The sequence below is a fragment of the Amphibalanus amphitrite genome, unplaced genomic scaffold, assembly GCF_019059575.1.
Source record: "Amphibalanus amphitrite isolate SeventyFive unplaced genomic scaffold, NRLGWU_Aamphi_draft 001584F_arrow, whole genome shotgun sequence".
In the NCBI taxonomy this organism is placed as follows: domain Eukaryota; kingdom Metazoa; phylum Arthropoda; class Thecostraca; order Balanomorpha; family Balanidae; genus Amphibalanus; species Amphibalanus amphitrite.
In genome coordinates, this window is record NW_024883077.1 from 45,821 (window position 1) to 73,662 (window position 27,842).

The following is a 27,842-nucleotide window of genomic DNA, read 5'->3' on the forward strand; positions in this document are numbered from 1 at the left end:
GACCCGTGTCGCTGCCGCGGCCTGCGCAATAGAGTCGGGGCTGGAATCCGGGGGTTCGGCCGGCCGGCCGCCTCTGGAGCGGGGGACTTTTTTAGTAGACCTACTGTACATCTCCATGCGAAGAAATAACAGAAACATTTTAAACGGTTTTGATTTTATGCCGATTTCCTCGATCGCTGCATGCTGTATCCATTGGCCGGTTACCCTACCACATCAAGTACTTGGATAGGCTCATCTAACAGTACGTTCATGTGTTAAGTCAAGATTCCTTTACTACTCAGGTTGGTTCACTAGGGAAATAAAGACGCCGTGGTGAGGTTATCAGAGGAAATCCTTCACGTTCAAATGAAGGGTTTAGTTCAAAATTTTCCTCTGCACGTTTCCGTCCATATCTCTGCTTCCAGACGACACATCAATTTAACTCAAACACCATCCGAAAGCAAATTGGCTGCTGCCGCATTTTCTGGCGACGCCGCGAAGCAAGTGGCGCAGCCGCTTGTTATCCATCTATTTAAAATATCGACTTATATTAGAAATATATTAATACTAGGTGTAGATCCAGCCACCCTACAACCACCTTAGGTTCTAAATATTTTTTACAGTGTAGGGGTAGGGGTAGAGGTAGTGGTAGGGTAGGAGTAGGAGTAGAGCTGGGGTAGGGTAGGATCGGGAGGTAGGGTAGGGGTAGGGTAGAGTAGAGTAGGGTAGGGTAGGGTAAGGGTAGGGTGAGTTCAAGAAGAGCCTAATATGCAAAAGGCTTGAATACCTCGAATCTATCACCTGTACCTAAGTGTAAAGTCTGTCTTGAAAGTACCGCAGCATGGCAGGATGGCGCTGGTGGGCCGGCGCAGCGGAGGGCGGTCAGGTTTGAGCTGGCCACTGGATCGCCTGACCCTGGAGGGGGGGGGGGAGGAGGAGGGAGAAGAGGGCTGGGCGCGAGTGAGCGGGCTCTCGGTGCTGCCAGTGCGGCAGACAAGGCGCTGTTTTATGAATACTTATACAGAGACACCAGCTAAGCGTAGTAATTCTCGTCCTGACACGAAAGTTTTGATAAATGGAAAGTGATGCTTCCCTTTCGAGCCTCGCCAGCCATTTACGTGTTACACATGTAATCCGGCCAGAGGGCAGCGGGTGCGGCCTCCGTCGTTTCGCTCAGATTAAGCTAGGGCTTCCAAAAAAATTGTGTGCGTGGTTACGAGACACAGTGACTGGTAACTACTTCTAACATTTCCAGCATTGGCCGCTTTATAGCGTCTACTGATGGAAATGGTCCGTAGGAGCCTGCCTTACAGCCGTTCTGCTTCTGATCGGATATGTGAAATGATCAGGTCGGCCCTGATCATTTCACCTGCTGGGACCTGATGTTTCCAATCACAAAATGCCTAGAAACGCGTAGATAATATGTGCTGACATGCATGGAATCGGCACTTTGGCCTGACATGGTATCGAGAAAGAGGCTACAGGTCAAAGGCCATTGGGTTCAGGGCCATATTTTTAGGGAAGATATAACATTGATCAATTCGAGGATATTGAAAGTTTTGTCGTGGTCTGTAGGTCAGTCGCTTTTTACGCGAGTTATTCGTGAAAAAGCCGTGAAGGACACATCGGTTTGAGCTCACCTGTAAGTGTGAAGGTTAAGATATCATGTCAACCGGTGACAACTCGAGCATTATTCAGTGCCGGTGAGCATTATAACTTTTCCTGAGGCTAGGACACTATAACGTAACCTAAGTGACCCGACCTTGAAAGATCTGGGACTGATTCATTCCGCCATCACAAGTGTTAAGAAAAGATGTAATATCACTTATCAGGCATGCGTGGAGGGATGTTGCAGCCCCCCCCCCCCCCAAACGCAGCAGTGTGTAGAGAGCCTGCTTTGCTAAGCAATAAATCTAGCCAGCTACTTTGAAGCCGAAGATATAAAGAAAAAGGGTTCTGAGTCGCGACGGCGCTGTTCCGACTGCGACCCTTAATCTGACTTCGGCCGCTGATCGGCTCCGACTCCGACTCTGACTCCGGACCAGTGCACTGCCATAAGGTAAACGTATCACTTGCCGGTACGGGGATGGACGCAACTCTCCCGGACTGCTTTCGTAGCTAGACTCTGCAACATTTGTTGGTCTGCTAAAATTTTCAGCAGATCTTATGGAGGGAGAGGGAGAGAGAGAGAGACAGAGAGGAAGAGAGGAGTTTTGATAGATCGTTAAACGAATAAGATACTCGCTTCCTCACAGTGTCTTGTCCTATACGCCGATGACTGTCAGGTGGCAGTGTTTGGACGACCCAATGACAGTGCCGCCCTTGTCCGGTCGATGGAGCTCAACTTATGAGGTACAGTAAACATACAAACATGTATGTTTACTGTACCTCATCATTCATTACTGCATTGTTTTGTTTGTTGAAGCGATGGATACGATCGAACATGTTTAATTTCTTGAAAATGGAATAGGAATTATTCCGAAACGTTGAAAGTGACCAATACATATAATGTAGTGAATGTCGAACTTCTCGACTTTGATATTTTCTTTACCTGATGCGACAAAACGAACATTACGATCAATCGAACAGAACAACAAGAAGATAACGAAATGCAAATATGCCTTGGTCTTTAACCAAACGTATATATATATATATATATATATATATATATATATATATATATATATATATATATATATATATATATATATATATATATATATATATATATATATATATATATATATATATATATATATATATATATATATATATATATATATATATATATATATATATATATATATATATATATATGTTACAGTTAGTATGCGAAATCCGTTAGTTTGCAACGCAACTAGTTTCGTTGCAAACTACCTGACCGGCCAGGTAGTTTGCAACGAAACTAGTTCCGTTGCAAACTAACTGACCGTCCAGTTAGTTTGCAAACTAATTAGTTAGGATGCAAACTACCTAGTTACGTTGCAAACTACCTAGTTACTTTGCAACGGAACTAGGTGTGCTGCAACGGAACTAGTTGTAATGCGAAATCGACGAAGCAGTGGCTCTATTTGTCGGTTATATTCAACTTTTTTGTAATTTTAACAACGGTCTTTAAAACAAAGCTGTGTTTTTCTAACGGGTGACACTAGACATAAGACGGGTGGTAACATTTAGGATAGAAACAGTGAAGTAACCGGATTCGACTACATAACGTTATCTATCACTGGCGGATCCCGAGGGGGGGGGGGGAAGGGCGCCCGAAATCGCTCCGCCATCCACGCAGCGCCCGAAAGCGACAAATATTTACTTATTATGAGAATGAAACGAAAACCTTACAACTTTTATAATCAAATACTTGTTTAAGACTGCACAGCCGTGTGTAAGGATTGGAATCAAAATCCGAAAGGTTTTTGGAATTTGGAGATTTTTTGGGATTATGTCTCCCGCAACGTTTAACCCGCGCATGACTGGGGGGGGGGGCTCTACAGAGCACCCCTCCCGTTTTTCGGCAATATGTTCTAAGCCGTTTTACGGATCAACACGAAACTTGCAGTACCCTCAGCGGCATCAATTTGACACCTTGTGTTAAAAATTTCAACTTTCTAGCTACCACAGTTTGGCCGGAAATGACGTCAGAGTGACGTCATGTCGGCCGATTTTGATGCAACATATTGAATTACGGCAAACGCTCTCAAGAGCTTAGTTTTAAAGCTGGATCCAATATCTTCAAAAATAGCCAAGTTATTTGCATTATTGTCAAAAGTTTACAATTATATATTTTTCAAAACCATTTTTCAGTACGTTTTACATCGTACAGTAAAAAAATGGCACCATCGTGTTCCTGAGCTCAAACTGCATCTGATAGGCACCTTTTTTGTTGAACAATTTCATTTTCAAAATTTGACATTTTCTGACCTGAAATTGACCTGACCTCCGGTACATTCAGCTGAAAATGACCTCAAATGACACATACGACATTATTTTCGAAATTTACATGTAAAATGGACCATAAAACATGCGTTACGTGACCGATACATGATATAAAATTTTCGTGACCTAGGATGACCTGGCCTTGACCTGAAAAAATCGAAGTAAAAGTTTGGTACCCTCAGGGTATCTAAGGCATATATCAAGGAGTTCGTAAACCAAAAATCAGCCTGATCGGACTTGTCAGTCGGCGGCCAGAGCCTAACTTGTGAACAAGCAAAAAACGCCGATATTTTTTATTTTGACCCAACCTGTGACGTCATCGGTGACCTCGAGGTCAATGAAAATAGGTTTCCTTCGACAGTTTTTCCAGGGCTATCAGACACCGTTTGAATTTTGACGATCGGCCCAGTACTTTCGGAGATAGGAGAGGGGGTATCTGGAGAGCCCCCCATGCAGTCACTTGCATTATGGAAAATATCCCAGTCATGCGCGGGTTATTAAGACCATCTTTCTGGAACCGCCATTGATCACCATAAATGCGTAGACCTAAGCGGAAAGTAAAGGTTCTGCTGCCGATTTCGGAATATTCAAGAACCAGGCCGCTGACGAGCTCCCAGGGCCTCGTCTAAGGAATTTTCACTGGGGGGGCCAGAGCCTGAAGGAGCCAAACCTAAGGTACCCCCAAATCCTGTTTTCTCACCGGATTTAGACCACTTGTTTTTCATCACAGCCCTGACACCATGATTTTTTTTAACTAAAGGAAAAAATAATAGGGCATCCGACCCATGGTGTTGAGCGTTTTTGAGTGGCAGTGCCTTGTCTAAGGAATTTACATGCCGAGCCTTATGTCGGGGGCCCACACGCATAGACTGAGCGCTTGACTCTGAGCTCTGCCGAGTTCTGAGGGCTAACACCAGCTTCTGGGCCCACGCCGGCCTCTATGGTACCCCACACTGGCTTTATATGATCCATACCAGGCTTTAAGGATCAAGCTGAGTGGAGACAGTATTTTCCCACTAGGGCCCCCTCAGACGAGTGTAATGCGTACGTATCAACTTGGAGACTGATGGCTTCTCAGGTGGATTCTCCGTAAGTCGTAATCGCCGTGGATCTCCGACACAACCTTAAGGTTGTCAGAGGCTATAGATTAAACAAAAAATGAAGATTTCCCCGTGTTGTAGTGCAATTTGAGGCCCGCTGGGACCCTACAGGCTGGTATTTGGCTGGCATTTGCCCACCGGGACTCCACGCCGACTTCTTTAGATAATCCAGCGACAGACCACCAATCTGCGCCTACGTAGGGGAGAGCGGGGCCAGTTGAACCACTTTTTATATATTGACATGCACAGCGAGATCTAGTTGTCATATCGAAAAATGCACAATGCCATGAAAAAATATGCTCTTTTGGCTTTATTTCAAGATATGTAAAATTATGTTTCAAACATATTTTGCTGCCAAACGCATGCTTATAAAACAGCTCTACGCCTGTTTCAAATGACCCCGATGCGAGGGTCAATTGAACCAGCCCATGGGGTCAATTGCACCTATCCTTAACAATGGGATGTTTTCCTCTGTAAGGCCACTTTCTTAAGGAGATATTTTGTCCGGTTTACTTTTCCAAATGCTACATTCAATAGGTCATTGGAAAGCTAAAAGTGCAAAGTTCCTCATAATAGGTGACATAAAGTACATAGACTATGGTAAAATGGGCGGATGAGAAAAATGAGAAATATCTCAGGCTATAGTGTGCTTTCAAGCAAAAGGCTGGAGAAAAAGGGGTCAAAAGTTGAGCTCTATTGAACTACTATTTCAGCTTAAAAGCTCATTTCAAAGGTGGACTATTTCCTTTAATGTTTACAGCCCCTGAACAATAACCGTTGCAAAGGTCACCGGGGTCCATTGAAACGGCCTGTGGCCCTGTTTCAACTGACCCTCAGAAAAGCGTTTCAATTGACCCCATCCGCTCCCGCCATCTCGCACGCGCCGTAAAGCACATGTCAAACGAGCTGGAGGGACGGCATCATGCTGAATGAAGGGCCAAATAAGGTGTTATTCCGGAGCCAGGAGTTCTTCTTTCAGCAAACAAAGGTATATGAGATATCACAAAATATTCATAAGAACGATTTCTCCCAAACGCCCCTCAAAAACACAAAAACAAGTGTCAAATCAAAATTACCGTCCGTTTGCCGCCCAAACGCCGTTGACAAATGAAGTGGTCGAGCGCGGATGTGCAGTGGTGTCGGCAACGCCATATGTTGCATACTGTTGAAAATAAAGCCATGTTTCATCTGACCCCGTGTTTCAACTGGCCCCGCTCTCCCCTACGACCACCACGGGATCCTGCTTCATTACGACTAGGAGCTACTCTAGCCGCACACCGGTGACCGTCCAGCCAGAAGCTGGACGCCGCATAGTGAGGACGACGATAGGCAAAAACAAGAGATTGACGCCCCGAGGACAGAAACAACAGATTGATACGTAAAGGAGAATTTTTTGTCGGTAGAGCGTTGGACTCCGCGTGGTGAGGGCATGCGTCCCGGTTATAACAGTCCGGGTTCGAAGCGCGACAGAGTCGCTTGATGTTTATGAGCCTCCTGGCGAGTATGGTTACGGTTGGTGGCAGGCCGTAACCAGTCGAAGTCAGTGAGGGGACCGGCCGTGCGCGGCTATGTGCATACGTAAAACTTTGGGCTCTAAATTCTGCCATAGATCAGGAATTGCGCGATTGGAGGGTAGAGGGCAGGGCCAACGCAACAAGATCGGCTTAGCGGGGGCTCTGTCCTTGTGAATCCTTCCATTCAAAAGGTTGGGACTAAATCTATAAAAAAAGAATATCCGAGACACGGAGTTGGGCGCCAAGACGAAATGTAACGTATTGCTGAGCGGAAAAAAATGGTTAAGGTCAGGTAAACAAAATAAACACTTGATAACAGGCCTAAGTAATCGGCTAGGTATCAATGTGCTCACATTGCATCCATGTTTCGTTTACACATTTGCTTTTATGTGCACTGACGCCTCGACCTAAAAATTCGTTTGCCTTTTGGCTATTGCCGGCCCCCCCAGTAGTGACTTTTTGCCCTGACTGGGGGGGCCAGGCCGATGACTGCGGGGGTTTGGCCCCCCCAGTTAACATGTTAGACGAGGCCTTGCGAGCTCCTACCTTCACAACCGATCAGTCTGTGACGCGACCGCCAGTGATCGTCACATTATGTAGTCGAATCTGGTTATTCACTGTTTCATCCATAAATGTGACCATGCCCGACCTACTCACGCATGTCTAGTGTGACCCGTCAGAAAAACACAGCTTTTTTAACAACCGTTGTTAAAATTTACATAAAAGATGAATATAACCGACAAATAGAGCCACTGCCTCGTCGATTTCGCATTACAACTAGTTCCGTTGCAACACACCTAGTTCCGTTGCAACACACCTAGTTCCGTTGCAACACACCTAGTTCCGTTGCAAAGTAACTAGGTAGTTTGCAACGTACCTAGGTAGTTTGCATCCTAACTAGTTAGTTTGCAAACTAACTGGACGATCAGTTAGTTTGCAACGTATATATATATATATATATATATATATATATATATATATATATATATATATATATATATATATATATATATATATATATATATATATATATATATATATATATATCATTCGATGCGGATTGACAAGAGGATCACGATGATGCCCTTAGTTTGTTCCTATCTTGACTAATTCGAAAGTTATTCGAGAAAAACTCTCTCCATATCTAGCGCCGCCATTTTGGCTTTTCGACCCCTGTGACGTCATCTTTGACCTGACCTGAAAATAACCTGAGTAAAAATTGTAGACCTTGTCCGTGCGTATCCGATGCCGTTTACCGCTTGTCGCTATCTTGCTTCGTTCTCGAGATCTCAGGGGGCGGTCATCCGCCCCCCCCCCCCCCCGTCGGTACTAAGTTGGCGCAGACCCCCGTCGGTGCGCGTGCGCATGCCGCTAGCTGTTAATACCCATAATATCAGTGACCTTCCGCACAAATACGCATAATTCGTGTTTGGTATACGATTATCAAAGTGATCGTATCCTCTACCTGGAAGTAGGCGCTACGAACAATTGCTTGGCCATTCGATTCGATCGTAAAATGAAAATATTATGCCTGTAACTTTTATGGATAGGAAACAAAGGAGCATAATGTGTTAGTAATTTTATGTTTTTTTATGTAGCAGCCATTGGCCGTCTATAGTTAGAATGGTTCGAAACGCTGTTTTTTTTTGCATGCTGATGATTATACTTGAAATAAGATGGAATAAAAGGAAGACGAAAAACATCCAAGTGTAGGATTTGCTTTGGCTTCCTTAAGTTATTAGCAAAAGGTTACCATTCCATCTTACTTCCAGTGGCTTCCGCTTTAAATAGGTACTACTAGGGTTACCCGCGTGCTCCGCAACGCGAAGAAGGGTTATTTTTGACCCGTGGGTATTGGGTTGGTCTGTGTCGATTTGGTTGGTATCCACTTCGTTCGATTGCTTTTTGACGGCCAAACATTTTGCAGTGAAACAAAAAAGATCCATCGCATCGAGGTGCCCGTGTCGTATTATCATGCGTTCTACTTAAGAATGATTCGAAAACTGGCGTGAAGTCTTTTGAGGCCATCGATGAATTTCGCTAAAAATGGCAATGTAATGGTTTGGAACATTTACATTTTTAAGAATACTGTTGCCCGTCATGCAAAAATGAAGAGTGAATATTGGACATAATTGAATGCTCTTTCCAACGGTGCCATTTTTAATTGCCAGAGATATCAGATCATGGAGCAAAACCCGTGTGATTAATGAAGTGACACAAAATTGACAAACACCATTTTCTCCCGTGATTTGTACCACCTTGATTTGGATCAATCAGCTTTTCACAATTTTTATATGAGAGGCGGTACATTTCTCTTGCCAACAGGCGTTGTTCCAACTCGCTCCGTTTAACGGTCACCTAAAAATAAAATCAATTCCAAAATCCTTCAAAAACCGCATTTTTTCAACAAAACTACCCTCCCCGGTGCACGTGGCGCGTGCCATCCCCTGCACCGCACACCATTCGATAGCCCGTTCAACTATTTACACGATACCGTTTTCCCAGTGCCGATCGGACCCCTGGTCACCAAGATATCGCACCTGGACCGGACCCGTGTCGACCAAAATTAGCCGTTTTCGCCCGATTTCGCACGCCGATTTATACATGTAAAGTCTATGACGCGAATTTGCACTTTTTGAGCACGCACCACGCGCTCCCTATCAATCCGATCGAGCTGAGACCCCTCAAAGGCACGTCGCGCATCCTTGATCTATAAGTTGTGCAAATTTCACCGGGCTAGGTGCAACGGTCTGGCCTGTAGTCCACGCAAAGCAGCACCAAGTTGGGACCTCGGTAACGGACAGACGCACCCTCCTCAAATAGTAAGTTCGACAAGCGGCTGCGCCACTTGCTTTGCTGCGTGGTCATAAAATGCGGCACCAGCCAATTTGCTTTCGAATGGTGTTCGATTGAAATCGATGTGTCGTCTAGAAACAAAGATATGGACGGAAATGTGAAGAGAATTAAAAAAACTGTTCTAAGGGCTTTGTTGGATGAAACTTGGGTGATACGGGATCGAAACGGGTCAAGGGGTCAGCCCCGGTCACTTTGGGTCAGGCCAGGTCACATAGGTCACCTCCCGTCCGATGGGATCAGTCCGGGCCACACTTCTACTTTCGCCTCCACCACTACCCTACCCCTACCCCTACCACTACCCCTACACCTACCACTACCACTGCCCATACTCCTACCCCTACCACTACCCCTACCACTACTACTACCCCTACCACTACCCCTACCACTACCACTACCCCTACCACTACTACTACCCCTACCACTACATCTACCACTACCACTACCCCTACCACTACCACTACCCCTACCACTACTACTACCCCTACCACTACCCCCTACCCCTACCACTACCCCTACCAATACCGCTGGGTCATGTCAGGTCACAGACTAATTTGATCCAATAAGTACTAAAAAATCATACCTTTAAAAGTGTTCCTAGCCCTGCTCCTATTCTTGCCATTCCATTACGCTTAATCGTATTTGTCGGAAATGGCAAATTGTGACAAATGTGGGGCATTGCGGCAAATGTGGCGCATCTGTACCTTTTGGTTGAGCATTCATCTTGGCACCAAATTGCACCCATATCGGACCATATTTGACAAAACTGTGCGATTTGCAGCAAAAATGACGCCCTAAGATAATTGTGGCGCATTACGGCAAACGCGGTGCATTTGTAAACTCGTATCACAAACTGTTCCCATTGAACGAAAATCAACACATTATCTCGCCATTTTTATTCAAATTAAAACTTGCCCATCCGCCAATGCGAGGCACCCGCCGCCGATCGGCATGCATTTAGTTCACAAAGTTTGTCGACCCCGGCTCTTAATGAAGATCTACGAACCGATCAAAATTTCATTGGCGTTCTTCCGGCGCCCGCCACGTGCCAACCGTGCACCCCAGCGAGTCGGAACCTTGAAAAGGCGCTGACCCGCTCTGTCACCTAGAAGGTGTGCAAATTTCAGCCCCCTACGCCGTACCGTCTGTCCTGTAGGCGGGGTTAATTGTACCCACTACACGATGTGCGGACACACAAACAGACTCACAGACGGATTCTGTTCAAATAGTAAAGGTAGATTGTGTTTCAATCTCAACAAGGGTGGTGAGAATGGGATTTCTTTTTTATCTCGCATAAATAAATACGAAACAAAATTGCTTTATCCTAAGTTACTGAGTCAATCGATCAGATATAAACCCATAGTTAATCTGAGATTTTCGACAAAACTACTGCATTGACATTGTTCTCATGTGTTGTTATTCACATCATTACTTCAGTTTTATTACATTTATTCTGTTCCGATCCATGATCGTAAATCATTGTTCAATATCCGTCATGTTCTGAGAACAATGCAAGCAGTCGCGCTCATCCTTTAGATTGGCTACGTCTGTCTTTTCGTCGAGAATAAAACGGTTCCAAGGGTGAACCAGCCACCGGGGGATCGGCCGGGCCGGTCAAGTTCTCCACTCGTGCTCGCAGACGGCCCGTGCCCCTGGGCGACAGGCGCCGCAGCGGGGTGGAAAGAGTAAGGGAGAGCGGCACCCCACGCGACCTGCCCGGTCACTCTCTCCTGGCTCACTGCCGTCACGTGCTCTGGGGCTCTCAAACCACCGAGCTCCCGGCCTTCAGTTCGCCGGGCCGCCGCAGCCCATGCTGCGGTACTTTCAAGACAGACTGTACCTGAGTGTAGGAGTAGGGTAGGGGAAGAGTAGGAGTAGGGTAGGGGTAGAGTATGATTCGGCTAGGGGTAGAGTAGGAGTAGGGTAGGGGTAGAGTAGGGGTAGGGTAGGGGTAGAATAGGAGTAGGGTAGGGGTAGAGTATGATTCGGCTAGGGGTAAAGTAGGAGTAGAGTAGTGGTAGGGTTGAGTTGAATAAGGGCTTAACAAAAAAATTTCGAACACCCCGCGACCATCGCCATTATGCATTACAGTTCAATAAGACAAATGTCCAAATACACCCAAATAACGAAATAAATATACTAACTTATATACCCAAATTAATGCATCCGCTAAATAGATTTTATCAAAGCTTACAGTTATCGCGTAAACCTGTACTCTAGTCTGCACTAAAACGTAAATATAAATCTATCATCGCAGGCCACCTAACGTCTTTATTTAGCATCGACCCTAGGGTCGTTGCAAACTCCCTAGACAGTCAGTTAGCTTGCAACGACCCTAAGGTCGTTGCAAACTAACAGATTTCCCATACTCCCTGTAGCAAATGTATTCCTGTGGGGAAACCGAATAGCATTATGGTCATAGTATGTCGGCGTACTTTTCCAAAGTACGCCATGAATATATTCACTTGCTTTAATCGGGCCCAGGTAAGTGTTCAACAAGGAGTAGTCCTGCATTTTTCCGTGGAATGTCGCAACTTCGCAATCGGTTTGCTAGGCACGTAATCAAAACGGGGAATTCCTACCTGGTGCGCGAGATCCTGGTACTTTTGTTTCTCGTCCGGGCGGAGGGCGTACCACCACTCGCCGAGAATCTTGCTGACGGTGCGATTATCCTGATTCGGGTGCGACTGGTGCACCAGCGCCCGATGCCGCTTCGAGAAGATCATGAAGGCGTTCATCGGCCTGCGGATGGCCGCCTTGCCCTGCCGCGGAATCCGAGACACGTCAGTCGCCCCATATTCACCCTGCAGCAAATGGCGGTTAATACTAGTCGGGGGAGGTTTGGTCAATCGTTGTCATTTTTAGCACATGTCATTTTTGGCAACCATGTGCCAAAAATGACTTAAAGCTAACAGCTATTTTTGGCAGCGATGAAGCCGATTTCACTCCTCAGCGAGGAAATCGCGATTTTGGAAATACAAGCACTGATTTTGGAAAAGAAGTGCTGCCACCTGGTGCAAGATGAATAAACCAGCTTTCATATGGCCGTTGTTTGTATGGTAGTCCAACGTTGACGTACCCTTTTTTGTGGCCTGAAGTTGGAACTTCAATTTGCAGCATCCGAAAATGATAAATATTGATCGAAAACATAATTTTTATGTAAAAAAGAATATTTTAAGTTGAAAGAGGAGGCGATTTCATCCAGATGCGGTGGTTTGCTTCTTGAAATTATTTTTGTTTTATGACGACCGCCATGCACACTGAGAGAAAAATTTACTCTAGGCTCTCGGAATTCTCTGAAACTCCCGCCTAATAACTCTTCGCAACTCCCTCAAATGTCGGTAAGCCTAATAACAGTGCAGATTGTCAGCTGAGCTCTCTCGTGCGATGCCTGTTTACTCTCCTCATTTCCAGCTGGAAGTGCATAATCGAGTTTATTCAAGGGAGAACTTTGAAGAGTTTGGGAGAAAAGTAATGTTCTATGAAGCTGTCCGAGCGTCAGTTTTGGCTGCCGGCGCCGCGCGGTGTGGACGTTGCTGCTTGTATTCCAGTACTATTTTGCAATTTATTTGAATTTCTTCATTACTGTGGTAGTGAATTGGTGAAATAAGTGTGTGCCCGTGGCAGTGCAGCATGGAAGATTAACCCTCGCATGTGTGCGGCGTTTGCCAGCTTCTAATGTGTAGGGGGGGGGGGGGGTCGGTTGGACCCCCCCCCCTTGCCGTTTGGCCTCTGATCGAGCTAGAGCTTCGCGGAAAAAACGAGCGTGCTGCCCGTGACGAGAGGAAGCCGATGATACCCAATTTTAAGGTCCTAGGTCATTGGTTGACCTTCCAGGTCAGGTCAATGACCCAAAGTCGGGAAAATCGGGACCTGTTAGAAAGTCGTAAAGTGTGGCTGCTAAGGGGTTTTTCGGGGTGCTGATCACGAATATCGTGTTAGTTTTGATCACAGATGATGTCTTGAAGCATTTAGACCAGGTCGGGTCAGGTCAGGTCAGGTCAACCAGTAGGCGTCGTGACGGGTATTCGTAGTACGTGTCAACCGCCTCTGACAGCTTCGTAACATGTTACGAAGTCACCAAAACTACTTCGTAAATGTTCAAATGGTTGCTAAATTCGAATTCAGCTCCAAAAACTAGCCTAGAAACATGTAAAACTCGAAAAAGTGACCCGAGGTCACCCGAGGTCACCAAAGGTCAATGACCTGACCTGACCTTCAGGTGACCTTGACACACACGGGAGTAACATCAAATCACATGTTTGAACGTTTGAAACCACGAAAAGCTTGCAAACACGCGGCTAGTGCGAGCCGACATACGCGAAATCGCGATTCCGGCCAAACATGGTCTCGGAAAAGAGGTCACAGGTCAAAGGTCATTTGGGTCAGGGTCATGAAATTTTCAGGGTAGGTGTAAAATTGATCAATGCGAGGGTACTGAAAGTTTCGTCGCGATCGGCCGCTTTTTACGCGAGTTATTCGCGAAAAACTATGGGGGGGGGTCCATCCGACCCCCCCTACACATGCGAGGGTTAAAACTGCTCGTACATCAAAAGGTTGGTAATATCTTACTGAACATTGGATGAACCAACTGGCAACCGGTGTGAGTGACTGAGGGCTGACCAATGACAGTGATGGACCAAGTGGACCAAGTGATGGACCTATATAGGTAATACCGGGCAGTGGTATCGGTGAAAATGGGTGTGTACTGTGTAGAATGGTGTGGTTGAGATTGGCTGAGCCAACCGCTCCGGAGCTGAATGAAGGGTGCTCTCCGCTGGTGAGTGGTAAGACGTGCCAGGCTCGGTTTTAAGATGTTCATTACTCTTTTCATTTTAATGTCACGAATAGATACCTACTTCGTTCCATAATCCATCGGAGGAAATAATTGGTATCGTAAAATAAGCGGCGTTCTTAATGCAGGAATCCGACTTCTGCATTGTGCTGTGCATTTTAGGTTTACTTTGACCTTCGGTTTCTTTTTTCTGTACTGCAAATCATACCATGGCTCGATGATTTTTCGTTCGGTTTCGTCGAAGGGATGTCTTAGGCTCACATGTTTTGATACCGAGTGAGAGTTTGCTGTGCACGAAATGAGAATGTCAATAAATGTTTTTTTTTTCTATTCGAATATAACAGTTACGAGAGAGGCAAAGTAATGAAGGTTTCCGCGGGGGTGTAATGGGGAGTTCCGTGGAGGGAGTAATGGGGAGCTCACGCGAGAGTTCCGTGGGAGAGTAATAGGGAGTTAACAGGGGTTACGTGGGGGAGTAATGAAGAGTTCTAGGGGGAGTAGTAGGGGGAGTAGTGATGGGTCAAGAGAGTTATGAAGAGATATAGACGAGAGCAATGAAGAGTTCCAGTGAGAGTTCTCCGGGAGAGTAAAGGGGAGTAGTTCCCTGGAGTTTTAGGGAGTCATTTTTGGTAACTTTCGATAACTCTCCCAAAGGGAGTAAATATTTCTCTCAGTGCAATGACGGATGATGCGCGGCCGTCAATTAGCAAAAATAATTTCAAGAAGTAAATCACCGCATCTGGATAAAATGACCTCCTCTCTCAACTTAACATATCATTTTTTTCATTAACATCATGTTTTCGATCAATATCGATCATTTTCGGATGTTTTAATTTTAAGTTCCAGCTTCAGGCCACAAAACAAACTACCATACAAACAACGGGCATATTAAAGCTGGTTTCTTCTTCTTGCACCAGATGGCAGCACTTCTTTTCGAAAATCAGTGTTTATCTTTCCAAAATTGTGATTTCCTTGCTGAGGAGTGAAATCGGCTTCATCGTTTTCAAAAATAGCAGAATCGTTGCCATTTTTGCACGTGTGACAAAAATAGCACGTGCTAAAAATAACAACGATTGACCAGACCTCCCCCGACTGATACAGGGATAACGACATTATCCCAGCAAATTTCTTCCCGCTGCAATTAAAGAACAAAACTATGGTGTATTTTCTTTTTTTGTGACGATTCAGCCACCGTTAACCCGCGGCCTGCTGGGGAGAGAGCGGGGGGGGGGGGGGGGAATTCGATCACCAACCTTCTGTATTTTTTCGCAAACATGTCAAACAACGGCGGCGCCTCCGCGCGTTTTAGGCAAACCTTATCATACATCAATTTTTCACAAGCGTCTGTTTTGCATGAACGCTATTCTAGACACTCTCAAACATCGAGATGTAAGAAATTGACACAATGAACCGGAAAATGGCAACTGTGACCCCTCGTTATGTCCCCGAGGTCATCTCAGGTCACGAACAGAATCTAACAGTTTTTCGTTAATAACTTCTGATAGTGGCGTGCTAGAGCGCTGACAACGCCTTAGATGTGTTCGACTCGACGTTGCGGATCGACTGATATGCAACATGACCTTTTCCGGTCAGGCCATGACCTTGACCTGAGGTCAAATTTTTAAGTTGACCTTTCAAGGTCAAATAATAGTTCATTCGACGCGTCTCGACGAGAGGAACACGATGTATGTAAAAGTAATGTCATGGCTCTTTTCAGTCAAAAGTTATTGCCGAAAAAAACGCTTTTTGTAAAAGCGGCTATTTTTGGATTTTTTGCCCTCTGGAGGCTAAACCGTTGACCTGAGGTCAAATCTGAGAGCAATACTCAGAAAGGTTTATCGAAAGGCTATCGAATGCGCTTTTCCGCGGCGGTGTAGCTCTATCGGTTCCCGAGATAGCCGTCGGCTGTTTCCAAAATGCTGAAATAGTCAACACTAGGGTTACCCGCGTGCTCCGCAACGCGAAGAAGGGTTATTTTTGACCCGTGGGTATTGGGATCTTGGGTATTGGGTTGGTCTGTGTCGATTTGGTTGGTATCCATTTCGTTCGATTGCTTTTTGACGGCCAGGCATTTTGTAATAAAACAAAAAAGATACATTGCAAGGAGGTGCCCGTGTCGTATTATCATGCGTTCTACTTAACACGCGCACCGACGGAGGGGGGGGGGCGGATATCCGCCCCCCCCCTGAGGTTTTTCGCGAATAAAGGAAACACCACGGCGCGTAGCGCCGCGAAATTTGGTACGGCTATTTTCTCATCAATTTTACACATAGTGTGAAAGTTTGAACCTCCTGCCTTTTAAAATCAGGTCACCAGGTCACTTTGAATGACCCAACCTCAAGTCACTTTTTTGCAACTTTGTCACCGTGCCAGAGCTACAGTAGATGTCGGAGGCCTTTGAAAGTCGCAGGATGTTATTAAGTCATTAGTACCTACAATTTTTATATCTCGGAATCGGGAATTTTGATATCGGTGACCTAAGGTCAGGTCAATTTCTCGACCTCCCCATTATAAGTCAATGGGGGAAAATCAACTCCCTGTTTTTACCACTAAAACGGGTCGGAATGGCCCCATATACCATACATGACTTCATATATGATCAACCTTCACTTCCTTGAGGTCTGTTTTGCTGTTGGGCAGCTGTAAGGTCATGTGACGTCATCAAAGGTCACCAAAGGTTTTTTGCCAATAACTCCGTACAGGAATAAGATACAGCCGCGCGGATGGTCTCATTGTGTTCAGCTCGTCAAGACGCATCGAATATATACATGATGACCTCGAGGTCACGTGACCTGAGGTCAACCTTTGACCTTGACCTTTTGAGGTCAACATATATTGTATATCATTCGATGCGGATTGACGAGAGGATCACGATGATGCCCTTGGTTTGTTCATATCTCGACTAATTCGAAAGTAATTCGAGAAAAACTCTCTCCATATCTAGCGCCGCCATTTTGACCCCTGTGACGTCACCTTTAACCTGACCTGAAAATGACCTGAGTAAAAATTGTAGACCTTGTCCGTGCGTATCCGATGCCGTTTACCGCTTGTCGCTATCTTGCTTCGTTCTCGAGATCTCAGGGGGGCGGTCATCCGCCCCCCCCCGTCGGTACTAAGTTGGCGCAGACCCCCGTCGGTGCGCGTGTTAAGAATGATTCGAAAACTGGCGTGAAGTCTTTAGAGCGCCATCGATGAATTTCGCTAAAAATGACAATGTAATGGTTTGGAACATTTACATTTTTAAGAATACTGTTGTACTGTTGATCATCATAAGTCATAACAAATGAGGGCTGAAACTTGGACAGAATTGAATGCTCTTTCCAACGGCGCCATTCTTAATTGCCAGAGATATCAGATCATTGAGCAAAACCCGTGTGAATAATAAAGTGGCGAAACATCGACAAACATTTTCTCCAGCGATTTGTACCACCTTGACGTCGATCAATTAGCTATTCACAATTTTCCAATGAGAGGCGGTACATTTCTCTTGCCAACAGGCGTTGTTCCAACTCGCTCCGTTTAACGGACACCTAAAAATAAAATTTATTCCAAAATCCGTCAAGAACCGCAATTTTTCCAATAAAAGTATCCTCACGGGTGCACGTGGCACGTGCGACCCTCTGCATCGTACACCATTCGACAACCCGCTTAATTATCTACACGATGCTGTTTTCCCCGTGCCGGTCGCACCCCTGGTCACCAAGATATTGCACGGGAACCGGACCCGTGTCGAGCAAATTTGGCTGTTTTCGCCCGATTTCGCAAGCCGATTTATACATGTAAAGTCTATGACGCGGATTTGCACTTTTTGGGCACGCGCCACGCGCTCCCTATAAATCCGATCGAGCTGAGACCCCTCAAAGGCACGTCGCGCATCCTTGATCTATAAGTTGTGCAAATTTCACTGGGCTAGGTGCAACGGTCTAGCCTGCAGTCCACGCAAAGCACCACCAAGTCGGGACCTCGGTAACGGACAGACGCACCCTCCTCAAATAGTAATATTGATTTTACCTTTGGTGACCTCTGCTGACCTGACCTTTGACCTGACCCAAAAAAAGACCGTAGTGTTTTCGTCCATATTTTGGACGTTCTTTCGATTGCCGCTTACCGCGTGTCGCTAGGTGGCCCAGGAGCCGAGTTAGAAGGGGGGGGGGGGGTGTGTTCAGACACCTCCCTCCGGCCCGGCGCGGAATCTCGGAGCACCGGCCCGGCGCGGGTTAATCTAGCCTGGGTGGATATTTTGCTGTACTTAAAGCACAGACGGCGCTACGCCCCGGCACGGCGGCCGAGGCGCCTCCCCCGGAGGAAAACAGCACCGGGGAGGGGGGACGGACGGCGAAGGGCCGGGGAACGAGCGCGGCACCGTTGCCCCACAAGCCGCCCGCAGCACCGCTGTAATTCTTGTGTCTCTGGGCGGGCGCCGCCGACGCCCTGCGGATGGGGAGCGCATCCCGGACGGGCGGGAGCCGGGAGGGCCTGTGTCAAACGCCGCTGAGTGACAAGCCGAGGGGACCGTCGAAACGCGCGGGCCATACAGCCAGAGACATCTCTCGGTGATTTTATGAACTAGCTGTGCAATGACTCAAATGAATAGAACTGCATAGTGATGCATGCAATGATGATTCACTATACAGGATTGTGTCGATGTCTGTATGATTCCCAGAAGCCACATTTTTGAAATTGTTGTCGCGGCTTTTATGCAATGCACTGCAAGATGAAAATTGCATCATGCAAAACATAGTACAAAATTTGAAAAAAAGGCTTGCTAGGAAATGTTTTCCTTGACTTCGTCAGTCCAAAAACTGCAAACATCACAGTCCTACGACAATCCGGTATTGAGTTCTATTCGTTTGAAATTTTGATTTTGCAATATGTTTGCCCAATTGCTCAGTATATGTGGATTGCAGAACAAAGTTCTGCAAATCATATTGACAACGGGGCACGGAATAGCCACATAACTGTGTGGAAGTGCGTCATGATGTGTAATACAATAATACAACACAATACAAAGGTTACCACTCTGTGATGACGAGGTTAACGTCATTAATGTTTATGTTTTTTTCGGAGTTGTTCAAGAGGATAAGTACAAATATTACATTTATTCAGATATTTCGGTACTAGTTGTGGTACCTTCATTGGTGGTACCTTCACCCATGAAGGTACCACAACGACTACCGAAATATCTGAATAAATGTAATATTTGTAATTATCCTCTTGAACAACTCCGAAAAAACATAAACAATAATTACATATCCTGAGGAAAAAGTTTTTAATCATGACACTCAAGTCATATCTCGAGGTTAACGTCCTTCATAACATATCCAAAAACGAAGGCAATCGAAGCAACAATGCTCTAGATATTTACGAAAAGCGTTTCTCATAGCGTTACGCGTGAAACGCACCCTTAGACCCGTGAGCGGTGAAACATTTTATCTTTGACCTTAGCTGTGACGTTATCGGTGACCCCGAGGTCAATGAAATTATAGTTCCCTCAACAGATTTGACAGGACTACCGAACACCGTTAGAAGTTTGCGAATCCGTCCGCTAGTTTCGGAGATACGAGGGGGGGGGCAAAAATAGCCCCCCATCCCCACACCAGGGTCGCGTTATCAACATACCCCATCAGGGCGCGGGTTAAAGCAAGACAAGACAAAAGTTGGAGGATCCTCTGGAAAAGCAGGCCCTTGACGGGGAGGCCCACCCACTTTTCATGACGTCCCTATACAACCGTGAGCATGTTAACCTTCCAGGCGGTGGGGGGGGGGGGCATTTTTTGCCCCCCTTTAGTTTTTTCGATATATCTCGAGAACCGCTGCGCCGATTGTCACCAAACTTTCAGTACCCTTCCGGGAGCAGCTAGCGCACATGGTGACCAAAATTTTTTTCCAAAGGCTATGATAGGTTGGCCGCTAATGACGTCAGAGTGACGTCATTTTTGCCATTTTCGACCCAAAAAAAAAAAAGGTTTCGCGGGAAGAGCTGTCAGGACTACAGCTTTAGAGATACAGAAAAATGTTTCAGACATAAAAGGTGTGGAATTAAAAGGGCTACAAAACTGCTATTTCGGTTTTTCGAAATGTTTGAATTTTGACCCCCAAAAATCAAAAAATAGATTTTTTGAATATAATAGCAAAAAAATCCTTTTTTTTGAATTTCGAAAAAACCAGAATTTATGTGATAGCCCCTACCGCCTTCTATCTATATACCAAATTTGAGATCGATACCTCTTTTTTTTGGCCAAGTTATAGCGAAAAAACTGTTCAAAATTGATGACGTCAAATTTTAAAACTCAATTTTTAGCAATTCTAGACCTCGTAGCGCAAAACAAAGACCACCATTAGACTCCCGTGACGAGCTTCATCGAATCGATACCCATTTTATGCAAAAATATCAACTTTGAAATTTGACCTTTTTTGACCTTACCTTGACCTGACCTCCACCAGAAAGTTACCTAAACCGTACCTGATGGTCTTATAACCAACACCATTGAGTTGGAAATGAAAAACTGGCCATAAAACATGCATCGCATAACCTTAGTAAAGTTGGGCTCATGTGGTGACCCTTGGTGACCTTTGGTGACCTGACCTGTGACCTGACCTGGTATGACCAGTGACCTCTAATAGCAACATATGTACTAGACAACTGACGCCTTATCGCTGATTTTCGACAAAATGCGTTTTACTCGGTGTTATAGCGCTTTCCCTAGAAGCCCCGTGAACGGTGAAACATTTTATCTTTGACCTGACCTGTGACGTCATCGGTGACCCCGAGGTCAATGAAATTTGGTTTCCTTCGACAAATTTGACAGGGCTATCGAACGCCGTTTGAATTTTCCGGATCCGTCCAGTAGTTTCGGAGATACGGGGGGGGGGGCAAAAAAAGTGCCCCCCCCCCACCGCGCGGAAGGTGGCTGGTAGGCCCACCGCCTGCCGGGTTAACGCAAAATTTTGGTCGAATATTTCCTGACTGCTACCATAAAGACGCACCGATTTGGTCTTGACAGCGTCCTCATTCCCGGCGGAGCCGAGCGCCGGCCGCCCCGGCGTTTTCTCCACGGGCGTCGACGGCTCGGCGTCCGAACAGGCGAAAACATCATCGTCGTCGTCGACGTCCTGCGGCTCCGGCAGCGAATCGTCCTGCGGCAGAAGGAGGGTCACAGGTCACGGTGCTCCGACGGCGCATCGTCTCCGGCCGACAAAGGGGAGCGCGTGTCGCCTCCTCCCCTGACGGCGGCTTCGTGCTGGCCATATACAGATGACTCAGCACGCCGGATATTTTATTTCAGTCAGGTCTTGTGACACCAACTAAATGTTTGGGTCATGTAAAGTCACTAACCTATGACTTCATAAATGAATATCTGCGCGATCATAAATGTCGCAGCTTCGCAGCGTCCTCAATCCCAGGGCATCTTTCACAGGAAGATGAAATTCATAGGACCATGTTGGGACCATGTCTTGCTGGGCGTTAAACGACCCCACATTTTTCGCCGCACTATACCGTAGTTTCATGCAACTTTGGCTACCAAGGGCAACTTCTAGAGGTCTGCACCGGCCGGCTGCAGCCGCGACTGGCTGCATCCCCATGGCTATGGGGCGGGGTGGCTGCAAATATCTCCAAGAGCACGGCTACGGCTGTGGCCACGGCTGTGAGATTTCAAGCTCAATCCTAAATACTGAAATATAAAATTTTTAACGCTTAAACTTATCCCTCGCATGTGTAATTGTGTAGGGGGGTTGGTTGGATGGACTATTGATGTCAATTTCAGAATTTTGGAAACCGATACCAAACCGATACCGACCAAAACCACTGAGAGTATACCGAAACCGAACCGATTTTCAGAAATAGGGGGAAATACCAACTAGACACCAAATTCAGTGAATTATCAAACAAACGCTTCAAACCTTCTCAGATATTAATAAACATTGAAAAATGAAAGGTAATACTTTAAAATAAGGCAACAAAAACAGATCAGGGAATCTCTAAATTATTTATATTGGAAAAAAACATTAATAACTGTATTGTGTAACTATTAACAAATATTCAGGTCAGTTACTTAAAGTGACCATCCCACCTTAACATTAGTTTTGGTTTGAGATAGCCAAATTGGTGGCCATGACCTGCAAATACCGGTTTGGGCACTCACAACATCGAAAAATGCTTTAAATCGGAGATATGGAATTTCAAACTTGCAGTTTTCGAATTCTAAGGGGCTAATGTATTGGAATGCCCCCTTAGAATTTGTGACTTCAGCGGAGATCTAACGATTTTAATAAGGCTGGGGGGATCCATGTGATCGCAAGGCACCTCGCAGTTGCGATCAAACGTAAGTTGAATCGGAACAGATATTGGAGGGATCCATCACGTCGTAGGCTAAGTAGATACGCAAGTTGTATCGCAAATGGTGAAGATACGAACTAACTTTACGAATCTTCTCGGTCGATCGGAAGGCCGATCGTAGCGAAGCTTTACCTCTTTCTCAAGAGAAAAATATTCGAAATTTTCAAAATTTTCACAAAACCGAAATATATGTTAAACAAATATGGTTGATGAACACGTGTGCAAAATTTGAAGTCGATTTCTTCAAAAATGGCTGCGCTAGAGCGTTTTAAATTTACACGTTGAAAACGGTCACTTTCACGTCATTTTTGTAATTATTTTTTTTTTCAATTTTGAAATTTAAAAAATGTTTTGGGCAATTTTTCGCGTTAATTGCGAAAATCTGACCAAAACATGTATCGCACCATCAATGATCCGATACGCCATCAGAGGCCGCGCCGCGGACAGGTGGGCGCGGCGATACCTGGGCCGCGTGGGGGTTACACTGGTGTTCGGGAAGGGCTATGTCAACGCGAGGCAGGCCGCGGGGGAGCCGGTTGCGGCGCCGGTCCGTATTTGTCGGCGCCTAGCAGTGCAGCGGTGCGTTTATGGCAGAGGGAGGGGAAGCGGTGTAGTGTCGGCAAGGCCACACACAGGAGAGGGCACACGGACCTCCCCCCATTCGAGTTGGGGCCCCTAATCTTTAGACCGCCGAAGACCATGTAAAATGAACTGAAATAATGATTAAAAAGACCGGGAGGGCCCATCTCGTTCCCCAGCAGGCCCATACGAGTCCATAAATGCCCAGTAGCGCAGCCAGGGGTATTGTGGTGAAGTTTCAATGGCCCTCAAAAGACCTCAAAGGGCCCACAGATGGGTTCACCGGGTCCTCAGATGGTCTCGAAGGGCCCTCGGTTAGCGTCAAATGGCCCTCATCTGGTGTCAAAGGGCCCTCAGATGGCCAAATGAAGGGCCACAAGATGGCCTCAAAGGGCCCTCAGATGGGTTCAAAGGGCTCTCAGCCAACGTTAAACCTACCTCAGAAGACCTTAAAGGGCGTCAAAGGGCCCTAAACCTGCGTCAGAGGGCCCTGAGCTCGCGTCAAACGACCCTCCGAAGGCCTTAAAGAGTCCTTAGCTTGTGTCAGAGGGCCCCCAGCTGGTGTCAGTGAGCCCTCCTCAGCTGGCGCCAAAAGTCCATCTGAAGGCCTCAAACGGTCGTCAGCTGGAGTACAACGGTCCTCAGATGCCGTCACGCGGCCCTCAAAAGCCTCAAGGAGCCCTTATAAGGTCTCAAAGGGCCCTCATTTGGCCTCAAAAGGCCCTCCGCTAGCGTTAACCGGACTTCAGAAGGCCTTAAAGGGCCCTTATCTGGTGTCAGAGGGCCCCCAGCTAGTGTCAGAGGGCCCTCAGTTGGCGCAAAATGGTCATCAGAAGGCCTCAAACGGTCCGTAACTGGAGTCCAACCGCAACGGTCCTCAGGTGGCGTCAAGCGGCCCTCAAAAAGCCTTAAAGGCCGCTTAGAAGGCAGCAAAGGGCCCTCATATGACCCCAAAGGGTCCTCTGCTGGCGTCAAACGGACCTCAGAAGGTCTCAAAGGGCGTCAAAGGGCCCTGTGCTCGTGTCAAATATAAAAGCGCCCTTAGCTGGTGTCAGGAGGCCCCCAGTTGGTGTCAGCATGCCCTCAGCTGGTGTCAGAGAGCCCTCAGTTGGCATCTACTGGCCATCAGAAGGCCCCGAACGGTCCTCAGATGGCGTCCAACGGTCCTCAGCTGACGTTAAGAGGCCCTCAAAAAGGCCTCAAAGACCCCTCGGCTGCTGAAGAGGCCCTTAGCCTCAAAGGAAACTCAAGAGACGTTAAACGGCCCTAAAAAGGCTTGAAAGGGCCCTCTGCTGGTGGCAAAGGGCTCGCATATGACATCAATAACAGCTTTGTCAAAAACGGACCTGAGAGACCTTGCCGGTCCCTGGTTATCAGGGACTCCTATCTCTTGCAGTAACCTGAGTGGCCCACGTTTACTGAGGGGCCCCTGGTTATTGAAGGAGTCCCTGGTTACTGGAAGGACCCCTGGTTATCAGAGGGTTCCCTGGTCACCTGGTGGGTCCCTGATCAATTGAAACCTCTCGATCATCTGAGCGCCCCCTGAGTGCCTTGGTCTTGGCGTTGGCGTACAGTTTAAAGTCGTCGGCACACTGCGGCCTCCTCTTTCTCAACAAGTCCCTCTATTTCTTCTGCAGCGAGGGCGATTTCGTCAAAATACTCCTCCATCGCGAAGCCTCGTGCGCAGACGCAGTCTTCGGGGCGCTCGCTGCGCCAACTCTTGACGCCAACTGACGGGCTCCAAATGGAACAGATGGACTCCGAAACGAACGTGGGAATGCCGACACATGATCCCTCCAAATTTACAGAGGAGGAGATGTCCCTGACAGCCCATTTGCAATAGGGGTCACTTTTACACTATAGACGTATGGGGAATTCGACCTTATCGACATGGTACTACGAGGTCAGCTGATCTGCTTGGCATTTAAATCGTAGTAAAACTGGCATTTAAACGCTGCGAAACAACTTACGTACAACGTAGCTCCGATTTGCCGCTCTTTCTTTTTCATCCCTCCGATTTTCTTCCGATCAAGAGAAGTTTCGTACCGAGAGAAGTTTCGCAGCCACGTCCGATATAACTTACGATAGCACGGATCCCCCTAAATGTTTTACTAAAACGTTTGGTAGCACGCGGCGGTATATGCTGCTTTGCGCGCTACAAGTGCCGCACTTTCAAATAAAGTCGCTAGGAACAGCGGAGATCCCAAAAGTAAACAAAAGTTAAAGCCTAGTATCTTGAAAACCAGGAAATATTTTTCGGTGAAATTTGGTAGATGTTCATTTTTTATCTTTGCGAAACACGGGACATCACTTTTATGCCAATTCATCAACTTTTTTGAAGGTGGGTAACACATCCCTTTAACTGGGATGTGGATTCAAGTCATCTGCATGAGTAGGACAATAACTTGAACCCTGAATCTCATCCATGCCTGAACCAGCAATCGTTCTTTCAATTAAAGTCTTTCAATTCGAGTCCGGTCAAGGCAGGGTTAAGTGTGTTATCATGATCCAAAAAAGGTGACCCAATTGACAATTGACAATTGACAATACCATTAATCATAGACCTCTGTACACCAGACAGAGGTGTACAGAAGTCTATGCATTAATGTAAACAAAATCCATGATACCTACAGTTCAGGCCAAGAAGCGATGGTGACAATACAGACGCAGCCAATTTTTCTTCATAAACAAATGTTAAACAAAACAAAACTTCATAAATAATTACTTAAGAGGCACACTGATACACTACGTTTCCATGACACGTCTAAATCGATTAAGCGAAATTTCACGTGCGTTTTTCTCGGAAACTAACCTTATTTACCTTATCAAAAAATGAGCGTATATATGGTTTTAGCTAGCACCTAATCCTATATTTACATTTTTAAATTATGCCTAAACTAGATGGCCATGTTTGCGCGACAACTGTACGTTTTGATAGGTGCGTTTGAGGGGGCATTAGTTTGGGTGCATGAGGTTATATTTAGATTTGTATTAGTTGAATGAAGTTGAATATTTGTTTTAATTGAACAGTATGGTATGCTGGTGCTGATTACGGGTTCTTTGAGTCTTTCGCATGTTAGGCCCTTATGCACTCTACCCTACCATACACACTCTACCCTACTCATACCCCACCCCTACTCATACCCTACTCATACCCTACCCTACTCATACCCTACATATAATAACGTTATGGCGCAAAACGGCCGCCCGCCGCCAAATGCTAACACCGCAAAAACGCACAAAATGCACGCTCAAAATACCAACGCAAACGTCGCAATAAGAAAAAAACAAAAAACAGCGCCGCAAACCACAAACAGCACCGCAAACGTCGCAAAAAAGAAAACCACCCGCATCGCACGCCCAACCGCCGCCAATCGGAAACGCCGCAAATGCCACCGGAAACGCCGCAAAAAAGCCCTACCCTACCCTACCCTACCTATACCCTAGCCATACCCTTACCTTACTCTACCCTACCCTACCCATACCCTACCCTACACTACACTACACTACCCTACCCTACCCTACCCTACCCTACCCTACCCTACCCTACCCTACCCTACCCTACCCTACCCTACCCTACCCTACCCTACCTTACCCTACCCATACCCTTCCTTACTCATAACCTACAAATAGTTACCCTTCTCATACTCGATTAAAGTAACGTACCAAATTTGAGCGCAATCGGCCCAGCCGTTCTTGAGATATAAAAGCGGCCCGCTGCACGTGCGCACGCGCGAACTGAGACTCCAGATGACTTGTGCCAGCCACATTTCTAAATTATCCCTATCAGTGTACAAAATTTGAGCGAAATCGGCCCAGCTGTTGAAATTCGGTCATGAGTGGTTTTAGGTAATATTTGTATCTTACAATCTGTGATTTAAACACTGGTCTGGGGAGGCCCCTGACACTGGCGGTCTGGGAGGCCCCTCTATCCACACTAGTCAGAGGTCTGAGACTGGTGGTCTGGGAGGCCCCTCCATCCACACTAGTCAGAATAGGCCCCTGACACTGGCGGTCTAGCCGAGGCCCCCTACCCTCACTAGTCAGAGGAGGCCCCTCTATCCTCAATAGTCAGAAGAGGCCCCTGAGACTGATGGTCTGGGAGGCCTATCCATCTACACTGTAGTCAGAGGAGGCCCCTGAGACTGATGACCTGAGAGGCCCTTATAATCACACCAGGCAGAAGAGACCCATGAGACTGATGGACTGAGAGGCCCTTCTATTCATACTGGCCACAGGAGACCCCCAAAACTTTCGGGTCTGGGAGGTCCCTCAATCCGGCACCAGTCAGAAGAGTCCCCTGAGACTGATGGCCCGGGAAGCCCTTATATTCACACTAGGCAGAGGAGGCCCCTGAGACTGATGGTATGAGAGACCCTCATATTCACACCAGTCAGAAGAGGCCCCCGAGGCTGATGGCTGTGAGGCCCTTCTGTTCATATAACTGGCCACTGGAGGCCCCTGAAACCGGTGGTCTGGGAGGGCCCTCTATCCAAACTAGTCAGAAGAGGCTCCTGAGACCGATGGTGTGAGAGGCTCTTATATTCATACTGGCCGCAAGAGGCCCCTGAGACTGATAGTCAGAGAGGTCCACTCCTAATGAATCTGAGGGGGCCCTCTATCCATATTTACACTTTTCTAGGGAGGCCCCCGAGGCTGATGGTCTGAGAGGCCCTTTTATTTATACTGTCCACAGGAGCCCCCTGAGATTAATGGTCTGAGAGGCTCTTCTATTTATACTAACCAGAAGA

At 46.6% G+C, this 27,842-nt stretch overlaps 1 protein-coding gene across 1 annotated transcript in view; it reads right to left on the reverse strand.

The window, feature by feature from the left end:
• The window catches only part of LOC122373991, an 84,148-nt gene that overhangs the window by 20,614 nt on the left and 35,692 nt on the right, over nt 1-27,842 (reverse strand). Inside the window, exons 6-7 of the mRNA XM_043352481.1 lie at nt 21,162-21,311; nt 11,962-12,141 (exon numbers count right to left, since the gene is read on the reverse strand). Of these exons, the coding sequence (XP_043208416.1) occupies nt 11,962-12,141; nt 21,162-21,311 (330 nt within the window). The remainder of the gene's footprint in view (nt 1-11,961; nt 12,142-21,161; nt 21,312-27,842) is intronic.